This window comes from Labrus bergylta, chromosome 21 (genome assembly GCF_963930695.1).
Source record: "Labrus bergylta chromosome 21, fLabBer1.1, whole genome shotgun sequence".
NCBI lineage: Eukaryota > Metazoa > Chordata > Actinopteri > Labriformes > Labridae > Labrus > Labrus bergylta.
Genome location: NC_089215.1, coordinates 13,032,921 through 13,046,194, shown reverse-complemented (window position 1 = coordinate 13,046,194; position 13,274 = coordinate 13,032,921). Strand labels below are relative to the sequence as shown.

General features: G+C 40.0%; 1 protein-coding gene across 1 annotated transcript in view; it reads left to right on the top strand.

The window, feature by feature from the left end:
- Positions 1 to 1,941: 1,941 nt before the first annotated feature.
- The window catches only part of reep3b (receptor accessory protein 3b), a 35,883-nt gene continuing 24,550 nt past the window's right edge, over positions 1,942 to 13,274 (top strand). Inside the window, exon 1 of the mRNA XM_020640032.3 lies at positions 1,942 to 2,293. Coding sequence (XP_020495688.1) covers positions 2,262 to 2,293 — 32 coding nt within the window. The 5' untranslated portion in view covers positions 1,942 to 2,261. The remainder of the gene's footprint in view (positions 2,294 to 13,274) is intronic.

Sequence of the window (13,274 nt, the reverse complement as noted above, 5' to 3'; positions counted from 1 at the left end):
ATTTACTGCTACCTCTACATGTATGGCGTATTGTAGCATTAAAAATTAAAAGCAAAGCTGCTAAATGCTCAGTGTTGAGGTGTTTTCATTTCAGCTGTGATCATCTGATGGAGTTCCAGACAAGCTGTGTGACCAGAGAGGCTCCACTGGGAATCTCCCTCACACTGCTGCACTCTGCTGCACACTGCAGCAGCCGACTTCATGAATAACAAGTAGCAATGAATACAACCCCCCTTCACCCCTATAACCACATTCTACCATCATGTGTACATGCAGGCACAAATCTGCATGTGGTCACATTCACAAACATGCACATCTGCAAATATGTAAAGGCACAAGTCTTGTGTGCACATACAGAAGCTCACACGTTTGTGTGCTCTGATATCAATATCTGCACACACAGATGGACATGCACACACAAAGAAACAGACATGCTGAAGCTCGCAGATGGGGTTCATGTCTGCCAAATGCTATGTATGGGAAACTGTAATGAATACGATTACGACCTAAAGACTGGTGTGGTTTCCATAATGAGCAACACATAAAGGCAGTCAGTCCCATTTGTACTTTAGTTATCTAGATGCTAAGAATAAAAATAAATAAATAAAGTTATTTATTTTTCAGGCATCTTCTGTGTTTAACTTTTCCAGTAGTAGATCCTTACAATAATATACCTGTTACAAAACACATTAAAATTCTTGTGTTGCATGCGGAATACAGCTAGGTGAATAAAGCCAACAGTACAGTTGGTGTTAGATAGATAATAGATAGATAGAGATAGAGAGATAGAAAGATAGATAGATAGATAGATAGATAGATAGATAGATAGATAGATAGATAGATAGATAGATAGAGATAGATAGATAGATAGATAGATAGATAGATAGATAGATAGATAGATAGATAGATGATAGATAGATAGATAGATAGATAGAGATAGATAGATAGATAGATAGATAGATAGATGATAGATAGATGATAGATAGATAGATAGATAGAGATAGATAGATGACAGATAGATAGATAGATAGATGATAGATAGATGATAGATAGATAGATAGATAGATAGAGATAGATAGATAGATAGATAGATAGATAGATGATAGATAGATAGATAGATAGATAGATGATAGATAGATAGATAGATAGATAGAGATAGATAGATGACAGATAGATAGATAGATAGATAGATAGATAGATAGATAGATAGATAGATAGATGATAGATAGATAGATAGATAGATAGAGATAGATAGATGACAGATAGATAGATAGATAGATGATAGATAGATAGATGATAGATAGATGATAGGACAGTGGATTGTTTTTGTTTTCTGCCCAGCAAAGGAGGCTGACTATTTAACAGTTCCATTACACATAATTGTTTAATACTTTTAAGAATACATCTGTGGTTCAATAATTGCTTATCCTAATGTAAAGTTATTATGGTCTAAAAGAGGTCGCTTGATTTGTGTCAATGAGTCCCTCTTACAGGCGGTGGCACTTCCTTTGGTCGATTCAGAAGACATTAAATAAATTATCTTGTGAATAATAAAGAATTGCCTAGATGCAAACACTGATATATACACTATTTATTGTCACTATTTGAATTTGTCCTCATCATTTTGTGTATGGGGGAACCTAGACGGGGTCATTTTCATTTCTATGGTGGGAAAAATGCTTTTTTTCCCCCGACAACAACGCCTGGAAACCCTCATCTCATTGCTTTATTCTCCCATTGGTTAGAATCCGCCACGAGTTGAAGACTGGCCAATCAGAGCGGAGGTGTTGCGTTTGAAATGTCACCGCTTCCATCAAGCGCACGGGTGACGCGAGTAACGCTGGCTAACCAATGAGAACGTGTGTTCGTTGTAAACACACCACGCTGGCCAATAGCAGGCGCGGTAGGTTGTTCTTTTCCTGTTTGACGTCAGCGGCTGTCCGAGCGGAGCAGCGTTCAGGTGCCAGGGGGGAACTGCTGGGTGAAGTAGAGAAGGGAAGAGGAAACAACCTGAAGGGAATATAAGAGACTGCTGCTAAACATCAGTAGTAAGAGTGGACGGTGACGCTTATTAAGACGGATTGAAAGCTTTTCAGACATGTTCCGCTGATGTAAAGCGAGATAATTAGGCGGTCCTGGATTTGCTCGTCGAAGTTTTGGCTTGGAAGAAGTTCACGACGGCTCGGCTAACCACTAGCGTTAACACCACCGGGACTATCGTCTACCACTGACACGGACCTGCACAACAAAGAGACACAAACATGGTGTCCTGGCTAATCTCAAGAAGCGTTGTGTGAGTACAAAGACAGCTGAAAGGGAGAGCTGAAGTTTTTATGCCTCCAACCTCATGGAGATGATTAAGGGCAGCTGATGGTGGATGAGCTTTGTTAGCTTGTTTGGCTAATTTACCGTCGAGATGACCGCTTTATGTCTATGTACTGGTTTAAATATGATGTGTTTGTTGTAAAAGAGTCAGTATTTATGCTAATAATGCTTTCAAATCGGTACAAGCACACCTGGCTGTTTCTTTTCTGGCTTAAATAGTCGAAGGCCTCGTTGCAAGTTTGCCCCCAAAAGCTAATGCTACCACTGTTGTTTATGAATAATAGTCATGCGCACTGTTGATGAGTCAACCTATCAATATGCAACTCTTTGTTTAAAGTATCGGTGAGGTGGAAGCGTTCAAGCCTGGACACGTTCATCTGTAAGGGAGTGTCAGGTACAGCTGTCATCTTGGAGATATTATTAGCAAGCCAGCTCTGCCCAATTTAACCTGGCAGCCATAACAATGCAAGGACACAGGAAGAAAGACGTCCGCAAATTAATCTTAAGTGGATTTTCATGGATTTGTTTGGTTACTGGGTTCTTGTCTTCCATTATCATACTGATGTAATCCCAAATGCCGAGGTTCAGACCCTTAGGTTAAAGCACTCCAGTGTTTTTTTTGTTTTTGTTAATAAAGTCAAGTCAACTTTATTTATATAGCACATTTTATAACAGCCGAGGTAGACCAAAGTGCTGTACAGTAAATCAGGCAAAATACATTGCATCCAAAACATCATAAAAACACGTAAAAGCAAAAATTAAAAGTGAATTAAAACACAAAACAATAGTAAAAGTTCTAATAGACACTGCTGCTGGGATAAAACACTCAACTAGAGGTAAAAGCCAAGGAAAAGAAATGGGTTTTTAAAAATGACTTAAACTGCTCAGTTGTGGCAGCAGATCTTATTTTAAATGGTAATCTGTTCCAAAGTGTCGGAGCTGCAACAGAAAAAGGCTCGATCGCCCCTAGTTTTGTCCATTTGACTCAGCGGCATGCCCTTTTTATTGTCTTGCTTTCTTTGGCTGTGTCTATGTTCAGGAGAAGTAGTTGCATAACTAGGTGCTAATGGAGTTTAGGAATGTAGTGAAAAGTACAGAAGGGAGTGGTGGAAAAATATCACACGCCTCTCCTCCTTCTCTGATGTTGGTTACTAAACACATTCTTTTGTAACCTCTTGTCAGACATCAGCACACATTTCAAGTCAGAATGCAGGACCACATGACTATTTCAGTCTCCTTCTTCTCAGAACCTGTTTTTATCTTTGTACTCTGAACTTACCTTCTGCTACTTAGTGCTGCTTTTTTCCAGCAAGCTATTGAATGGAATAGTGTATCACAGCCATAGTTAACAAAGCAATTTGGAATCTAACAGAAAATATCTCCTGAAAATGAACACTGCAAAACTCCAATCTTAGTCATAGCAAGTGTAGATGTTTAATTTCTAGTCAAAAAAATGTAATTACTCTTAGTATAATCCACATTCAACCGATAAATCCTGATAAAAAATATTACTCCAAGACACTAAAAGCAAAAAATAAGGCCTGAAATGTTTGCAATAAGTGAACATCTCTGCCAATAAGGCTAGGTACATTTCTGAAGAAGTGTCTTGAAATTATATTCTCACTAATTTGGAAAGTAAATCTCATTTCAAGACACTCAAAAAATGCATTGGCAGACATTTGTAATTTTTATAAGCAGTGGTACCAGTCCCCTTTTTTAACCAACAGCATTGTGTAATGAAGTTAATTGGTAATTTAATTATCAGGGCGTATAATGTTAAATTCATGTGATATTTTATGAAGGGAAATGTTTCAACTATTAAAGAAAATACTGGCAAGGTCAGTCAAAGGAGGTGCTAATCCATGCAGCACTATCTTAAGTTGCATCAAGCCTATAATGTTCATGAACTGTACACATAGAAATTCAGATAAAAACACTCAGAGGGGAGAAAGGTAACACCTCTGTTATTAGCAGCACAGAGGTGGGGGGGGGGGGGGGGGGCCTTGGTCCCACTATTACACCCTTGTGACATTTATACTGAAGGTGAGACATGACAGGTGCATAATTGTGGGGCGGTGAACTGGCAATAAGAGAGAGTAGTAGTGTGGATGCTAGGGGTAAACATTACTATAAAGTTATGCTTTAAAAAAACATTTTAGTCCAGTTATAGCTGGGCGCACTCACACTAGACCCTGTACCGTGCCTAAGCACGATTGTCCCCCTTCCCCAATCCCTTGCCGGACTGCACTCAAATTGCTTTAGACCCAACCGGGCCTGAGCATGGTCACCTCTTGTAATTATGTCATCACGTCGTAAAGGCAGACTCAGAGTCAGCACAACGGAGAACAACACACAGAACACCAACGTTGTGTTTTATTTCGAGTTGTTTTGGGCAGATACGGCCTTCTAACACTCCTGGATTTCTCAATAATGCAAGGTGGCGATAGATTGTACGTCATGTCCACGTTGTATACGCATGTTTCTGCTCGTGCATGAGCAACCACACCATGCAGAAGTACAACTCTTCCAACCATGCCAGGGCCACGAAAGTGTACCGTGCTTGAGCACAGCAGGGAGCACTCACACTACGTTTAGTTTATTAGTTTATTTTAATCTAGGACAGTGTACAAAACATTAGTCTCAGAAGAGAAGAAATGCTTTTTACCAGATTAAGCTAACTAGCTAATTGTTGTCCTGTTGTCCCTGGGCAGATGATGGCAAGAGTAAAATACAAATCAACCAATCATGCATGCACGGCGCACACATACGTACATGCTCATACATATTTCATAAGAGAGAAGAAGGACATAGAACAACATAAAGGAGGGATGTAAAGATTAATCATGATAAAGCGATTTCAAAGCTGAAAAATGAATCTCAATAATATAGTGAGTGTCAGCAGCTGTAAAGCAAGATTTAGAAATTGAGGAGGCAGCACCGTTTTTAATTAAAATCTGAGGTGTGGAAGCATTTTGGCTTCCCCAAGACAGAAAATGAAAGAGGTGAGAAGATAACAGACAAGACAAAAACTGTGTGCAAATATTACAAGAAGACAGAGAACGACACAAATAACACAACCAGCATGATGCAGCATTTAATCCTCACCACAATAAGAAGCTCCAATCACCTCCCCTTGTTGATAAAAACAAAACATTAAAAGGCCAAACCACACTGACAAGCGGGTCTGCAGCCCCTACAGGAATCTGTTTCACTCATCATTTGTCTACAGTTTCATTTTGTAAAATAAATGGTGAGAGAATCGTATTGTGAGTTGAGTGAATTGTTGCATCACTAATATAAATATATTACAACATTATGTACAGGTTTCCCTGAGATGTAAAAGGTTGTCGCGATGACACATTAATGCTGACAAGACTGGTAATTCAAAATCAATTTTTTGACTTTGCAGGTCAAAGTGCAGACGTTTGTGCAAAGTTTCAGAATAGTTGGAAGATATTCTTTAATGACTTTGGGGGTCAAACGTGCTTGGGCAAGATATGGATTGCCTGGTGTGAGTGCGCCCATACATTATGTTCTCATGGCCTTATCTCTTTTACTTGGTTGTTGTCCTGTCAGAAGTATTCACATTTTCATCAGGGGTGTCTATTGTGGTAACTTACACCTTCTCAGTGGAGTTTAGATAATGTTATCTTTTTGTTTGCTGTAATCTGACTCATCAACAAATCTTGGGGGAAAGGCAGAGAGAACTGAAATGTATTTTTATTCATTCTGTACTTTCTGTGTTTACTTTCTCAAGAACAAAATTCAGCAAGAAAACCAGCCAAGGAGAACCTCAGTACAAATGGTTGTCTTTCACTCCCCCTTTTTACCTCAACACATCTCCATTTCCATCATCCCTCTGAAGTGTCTGTCGTGCAGCAGTAGAAATAGCCAGACTCTGGTTTTCAACTCAGCACTTCATGACCAGCTATTTTTAGGCGTCAGCCTGCAAGGAATGGCTTCAAGTTATTTGTCCAGCTCTTTCTCTGTGTTGGAGCCGCCCTCTTAGTGTTGACAAAGAAATGTGAGTTCTCTGAGTTGAACTGCCATGGATAGCACAGAAACTGTTCCAGAGAATGTGGATGATTATCACACAGCAGACATTGTTCTTTTAAAAATGTAGCAGCACCATTAAAGAAGCACAGGAAGTTAATACAACCATGAGCCCCCCACACCAATTTATGATGGTTTTGTTTAACCCAGAGGTTATACTTTAAGATGTATATGCTGTCAGACTGTTGGGTTTAATTAGGTTTAAGTTTGAATATTCAAACCAGTGGTTGTGTTGCACAGAGTTAAAATGCTGTGTACAGCATGTCTCCTTCAGTCTGCTTGTGTCAGTAGATTAAAGAACAAGCCTTTCAAGATGAGCAGGATGCATGGTGCACGTTGACTGCCAGAGGCTCATGAGAGCTTAAATCTCCAACAACATTTTCTCAATAAGTTTTTCAGATGAATGCCGGTGAGATTTTTGTGGAGTGTGTGCCACTCTCGCCCAATAGTCAGTTTGGTTTAGGTAACAGGGTGACAAGGAAGAGCGTTCATGAGGAGGAGTCTTGAGCCCTTTACAGATTGTGCCTCTGCAGCTGCGCTGTAGTGAAGTTCCACCATCAAGACTTCATTGAACTTAAACATGTTTCCATCCACGTAGTATTGGTGTGCCTGGGTGTGAATTCACATTGCATTATGTGCATTGCCGAAGTGCGACAGGAACGGCGTGTGAGCAGTCTTATCCACCATTTCGCCTCTGTGGGTTAAACATTCCACATTCCAGCCAGTTGATTTATTGATATTTCTCGTCAAAAGATCAAATCAAATAGGATAAGCATTGAACAGTTTGAGACAGAAAAGAGACACACACAAACTCATTCAACTTGCATAGATTTCGGGTAATGGAATACATATAATTGTTAGAATATAAATCAAATGTTCCCCTCTTTTCCTATATTTGTGGCCTCTATAATGTTCATGTTCCCAGAGCTGAAAAAAAGTCTTTCTGCTTGGCTTTAATGACAGTTTGTCTTTTTCCGGACTAATACAGACTTAAAGAATCCACGTTCTCAATGATGGGCGTCCATAGTGAAATAGCTCTCCTTGCTTGAAGAAGTCTTAAGTCCCGAAGTTTCAGATGTTTCTGTGTTTGTATAAAGTCCTCTGGATATATTACAAGCATGCAGAGTGTGATTATAGTGTTAACTGTACAGCAACTAAAATACAAGCCCTAGGAACCCAATATTTGGACATTTCTTGTTTTTAACGGCCAAAAAGTGCAGGCAAACGTCTGCGCGCTGTCTTTATTTAGACCGAGTGCTCTCTTTTTTTGCTCACAGCAGCTTTTGGTAAAAAAATATGACTGAAGCTGTTAAGTTTTTTAATATATTTGTTCTTTATCCGTGAGGTCCAGAATTCAAAAGACGTGCATAAATCGCTTCATGTAGAAATATACAATGATATAGACATCGTAAAGATAAGTGTATCAAGCCATCATGTCTCAACAAAAGCTTCTCTTTCAGTTGTTGCTCTCCATTTCATTTTATTTTAAACAAAATATAAACATCTGAACAAAAGAAACAAAAGATGTCACGCTCACTCATTTCTCCACAAACATGCACTCACAACACAATCTCCTCAGGAGAATATTATGATTTTATGGTTTTAAAACGTGTGGTTTCAAAAGTTTTGAAGTAGTGGGCATTTTAACAACCTTTGTGTAAACTGCAACAAAGACTGAAATTCAATTTTTCAGCCTGTTTGTCGTTTGTCTGACTTGGAAAGTTTGTCAGGTCCATCTGTGTCATATTTGTCGTCATGTATATGTCTCCGGAAATAAAATAAAAGCATTTAGCTGAAGTTTGAGTTTGTGAAGGAAGTTTTAGTAACGTGGGAACATTGGGAGGGCTATGAGCCGGGTGTAAATGATGTATGTCCTTTGTTTCCCTGTGAGGAAATACTGTGGGGATGAACAGACCTGGACCTGAACCAGTCTCAATTGCTGTAGCTGCAGTTCTCTCAACAATCCCCCCTCTGTGTTTTTAGGGGAAAAGTCATGTAATCAAATTCTTATTCCTGAAGCTCAAACCAGATGTTGGAAGCTGAAATCATTTTTCTTCTCTCCCCTCTGTCGATCCCTCCCCCCTCTCCTTCTCGGTGTGTCTGTTGTTTTTTATTGCTCTTGTTCTCTCTTGCTCTCTTGTCGTCCTGTCATTCTCCTCCCTCCATCTGGTTGTTGGTGGTGTACGGTGTCAGGAAACCAGAGAAATTGACCTGGAGCCCAGAGCAGCGGCCCATCTAAAAGCACCAGGGCTATTTTCTCAGCTGCATGCAGGCAGAGGGGGGAAGGTGTTGAAACGGGAAGAACGGGAACAGGAGGGAGAGAGGGGAAATGGAGAGTTTCTAGTTTTGGATATAGAAAAAAAGGGGCCCTGTTTCTCACAAAATTGTTTCAAGATTATTTCAGTGGACATTCAGCTCCTTGTGTGAGCTTTGTTTAAGACGTTACTCTGAATGAGGTAAATGTGCCTTTAAGCCCTTAAAGGTCATTGTGGCTGATGGTTGATGAACCTGGCAGTATTACAGAGTAGTGTTAGACTTTTTCTGTCTTTTTTACTTTTAAAAACAACTTCTGCAGTAAGGTGAGCTTCATAACTGAGTAGAAGTATGGCTGTCTCATCAGCTGTAATGCAACAGTACACAAAATGCTAAGTTTGGTTGGTACCCTGGATTTAGTCCCACAGTTTTCCATACAGTGACCTCAGACTGGATTGTAAAACTGATTTATGCTGCTTCAGAAACCACAAACAAGTGTACTGCCTTCTACACACTAAAACATATATTGCACAACAGACTCACTGAAATATAAAAAAGCTGCTTTATTTCCACAACAGTATTTGTAACACTCCATGAGACGGGGGCATCGTCAGCCTTTTTTTTTTGGCAGATTCGACATGATGAATCGGATTCGGCAGTCGTTGAGAGGAATGTCTCTGATTGGCTGTTTGGAGGTTTCATTTCTCTCCAGCTCTCGACACAGGTTCAGGAAAGCCTCTTGAGCATGCCGCTGTAGTATCCATGCTTTCACCCATTAGTGCGGTTTCTCCTTATTTGTCGGCTCCGCCTCTTCTTTTCTTGTTCCACTAAAAGACCAAGGGCTGACAACGCCAGCGCCATTTTCAACTTTTTATCAGACATTATTCTCGAAAAATGGTCTTCTCGTATCATAACAACGAACTACCACCGCCTGCTCTGGCATGGAGAGTTATTTCCTCTCTCGCATGTGCAGAACGTACGTGGTGGTTGGCCGTTGGCTGCAGTCTTTGCGGTGTGTTGTAGTGCAACTTTTTGGCCAAGACAAAGGGCGACGTGAGGCGATGCCACAGTCACCACTAGTTCTCTGCTTGGTGTGTCAGGGCCTTAAAGAGGTCATATTATGCCCTTTTTGGGGTTTGTATATTTAATCTATGTACCTACTAAAGTATGTTCACAATAGCTAAAGTTCTAAAAAAGTGTCTGTTTTCATGAACTGCCGCTCCATGCACCGGCTCGCTTCTGACTCTCTCTAAGGCTCTGAAGTGCCCACGTTCAGAGTCCCCACGTGTGCCAAGTCGGATCTGATTGGTCGGCCTGTCGGCTCTGCCGTAATTGGTCAGTCGCTCAGCACGGTTCTTGGAAATGTCACGCCCCTTTTACCATATTGGGAATGCAGCCACTTTGGCTCCGAGGAGAGCAAAAACATCAGCACCTTAGCACTACTGTGCTACCGCAGGCTACGGCATATTGTGGGCGTGCTACAGAAGTTAACGGGCGTGCAACATGAGCTGCTGGGCTTGCCACAACGAGCCAATGGGCTTAGATCAGTGATCTCACACTGACAAGACGTCACAGTGGCAATTTTTTTTCGAGGGGGGCTAGAACCGAGCGTTACATGCAGTTAATGCTACAGCTAACAGGAGGACGTAGGAGAAGCTGCGTTTCCGCGGACTTTGAATTTTTGCAAATAGATGTGCCTAAACATGCACAGGACACTTGGAAAACACACTAAAGGGCATATAAAACCAGAAAAAGCATAATATGACCCCTTTAAGGGAATTCAAGTCCTCGACTTCATAATTGTTACGTAGATAGCACTTGTTGTTGTTGTTTATTTATTACTGTCTTTATTTCCCTAACACCATGAAGCCAGCCTTGTGTGTGCAGGAGGTCTGTGAGTACACTCAGGCTGCAGACAAAGCTCATTCCGAGGAGCAATTGATACACAAATACCCGCTATTATCACAGCATCAGCATCACCCTTCATTAGATCGATTGCTTGCCAAACGCAGCCTTCAAATTATAGTGTTAGAGGAAGAGAGAAAGGGCATTTGTGTATTTGTTCTATAATTAACTTGCGCTACAGACAGAGATACAAAATAAACATTAAGAGAGGCCAACCTGATATTTATGTTTCTACAACAATGCTCCAACCCCACCGTGTGCTTTGTCTGGGTTGTTGTGCAACCAGATTCTCCACTACAAACATGCAAACACACCCACAGGCCATGTCAGAGTGAAAGTAAAACCATTCATTCACAAACTTTCATTTTTGTGTGTTTAGAAAGCTCAGTGGTATTGTTTTATACCTTAAAACACATAAAGAAAAATTGAGTGGAAGTTACAGAATACAGCTTTGGCAGCCTAGTTGTTTCTATAGCAACAGCAGGAAAATAAACTGCTGTGTTTGTTGGCTGTCAGCCTGCCGCTGAAGGCACTCTAGTCTGCTCAGAAGGAATATACAATGTGTGTGTTTGTAGGTTGCGGTTATCGTAAAATCCTCCACTCTTTTTATCATTCAACTGTAGCTCAGTGAGTCAGCGCTCCTATTTGAGTTAAAAATGTAATGGCCTTATGCTAAATGTTCATTTATTCATTCATTTCCACTTAATCCTGACCATTTGATTAAATGATCAATCTTCTGGCTATATCCTAATGTTTAATTTCAACATAGGGGCTTGGCATGACATGTGCTGCCCACTGCATTTCGGTCAATCAGCAGGAGTCACATACCGTACACACAGATTATTTAAGTCTCAGCTCGACAGATAACAAAAAAAAGTACATACGAACTGCTTTTTTCTGTTTTCTTTATGCGATACTGAATAGTTAACAACACAGGTTTCAAAAAGATATAATGATGTTTTTAATAACAGAGGGTATCGAAAAGTACAGAAACCACAAGATAACGAGAGATAGTAGTGGGGGTCCATTCCTGTTCACAGCTCTACCAATACTGGTGTTAATCAAGTCCTTTGTTTCTCATAGAAATACAATAGTTATGTTTATGTCTTTTAAAAACCGACATAGAGCAGGGGAGTTGACAGCTGTGAACCTTTATAAATTGCACAAATACAATGGCAACCTTTTTGCACACAATTGCTGCCAATGTATTTGCAATTTTGGTAATTAAAAACAATAGAGCACCCAATATATGTATTATACTTTTATAGCAAGGTATCAAACCAGCTATTGATATCGTTTGATTTTGACTAGGATCATGTCAGAGTTTGAAATTCTGGTGACTGCATTGACATGGCAACATAACAAGTCCATGCAGTTTAACAGAAGAACTATGAAAGGGTAAGTAGGATAGAGGTTAAATCTAAAGTGCAACATTGAATAAGGATAGAGTTCCTGCAGAAGGTGCATTTAGTTCACACATTCTTTGCTTTGTGTGTATACTTGGTGTTTGGCCCTCTTTGCACATCTGTTATTGTTTGATCACATTAAATACAGACACCTTGATACTGTAGTTTCTCCAGCTTTGATTTAACTGACAGTGACAGTGCAAAGCTGCACAGACTTTTACAGTGCTGAACACTTTTAGCATGGTGTGTCAGGTTTTCTTATATAAGTAACCAGGGGTCTTGTCTCCTCCGTCTCCCCCCAGTCTCCTCCTGATGCCAACTTAAAAACAGGGTCAGTTTAAATCCAGAAGCTCAAGTCACAACGACTTACCCTGAGTCTGCATCGTCAGAGTGAAAAATTCGGCCATAATTGTTTACACATGCAGAAAACTGGAACCTTTTCAGGAGTTCTGTGCATGTGTGAACACACTATTCTGTCCCTATTGGTCTCGTTCCAGTTGACATCCAACAACACAAACGTCTTTCTCAAATTGCTGTCAGTTTTTCAATGATGTAAATTTATTAGAGAGTGGGGACTGTTTGGCAGCAGTTGCTGAAACATTGACCTTCCTCTACAATCAATACAACTGTTCCCAGACAGGAAGTGTTGCGTATGCATAATGGAGGTCCTCGCTTAGAGCTAAAAAAAAAAAAACCTGCCGTTATTTCTTGATGAGGTTTGTTGGTCTTTTTACAGAGAAAAGAAAGTGTTGAGATGCTTTAAATATTGAACTTCAGTTTTAAAGTAAATGTCTTGTTTGTTTGCAGTTTGAGTTTGAATTTTTCCTTTCAGCAAACTTGAATTTGTCTGGAGGAGTTGATGTTTGTTTAGTAACTTTATCACTTTCAGCCTACTGTGGTCCGTGGTGGCTAACTAACAAATGTTACTCATATTAGGTGAAAAAGCTGTTACATTGTAGTGCAATGTGTTGCTCACTCAGACTAACTTGGTATTAAAAAAACAACAAATTGCAGAATATTTGGTGCTTTTATGACTTATGCTTTAAATCGCCATTGGTAACGAAACAGGTGTTATGAACGTTTAAGTTTTCATATCTTAGTTTATAAATCTGGTTCTTTGACAACCCAATCTTGAATTGGAGGCAAACTAAAAACTAGTCCACATTTGACATTATTTGCTTGTAATGCATCCAGGTGGAGCAGGATTGTATGATGATGACAGGAGAATATGTTAATAACAACTTCTCCCCCCCAATGAAAAGAACAAATTCACACAACTCCAACATTTTGTGTGTGGGTTGTTTAGTGATTCTGATTTGTGATTAAATGTGG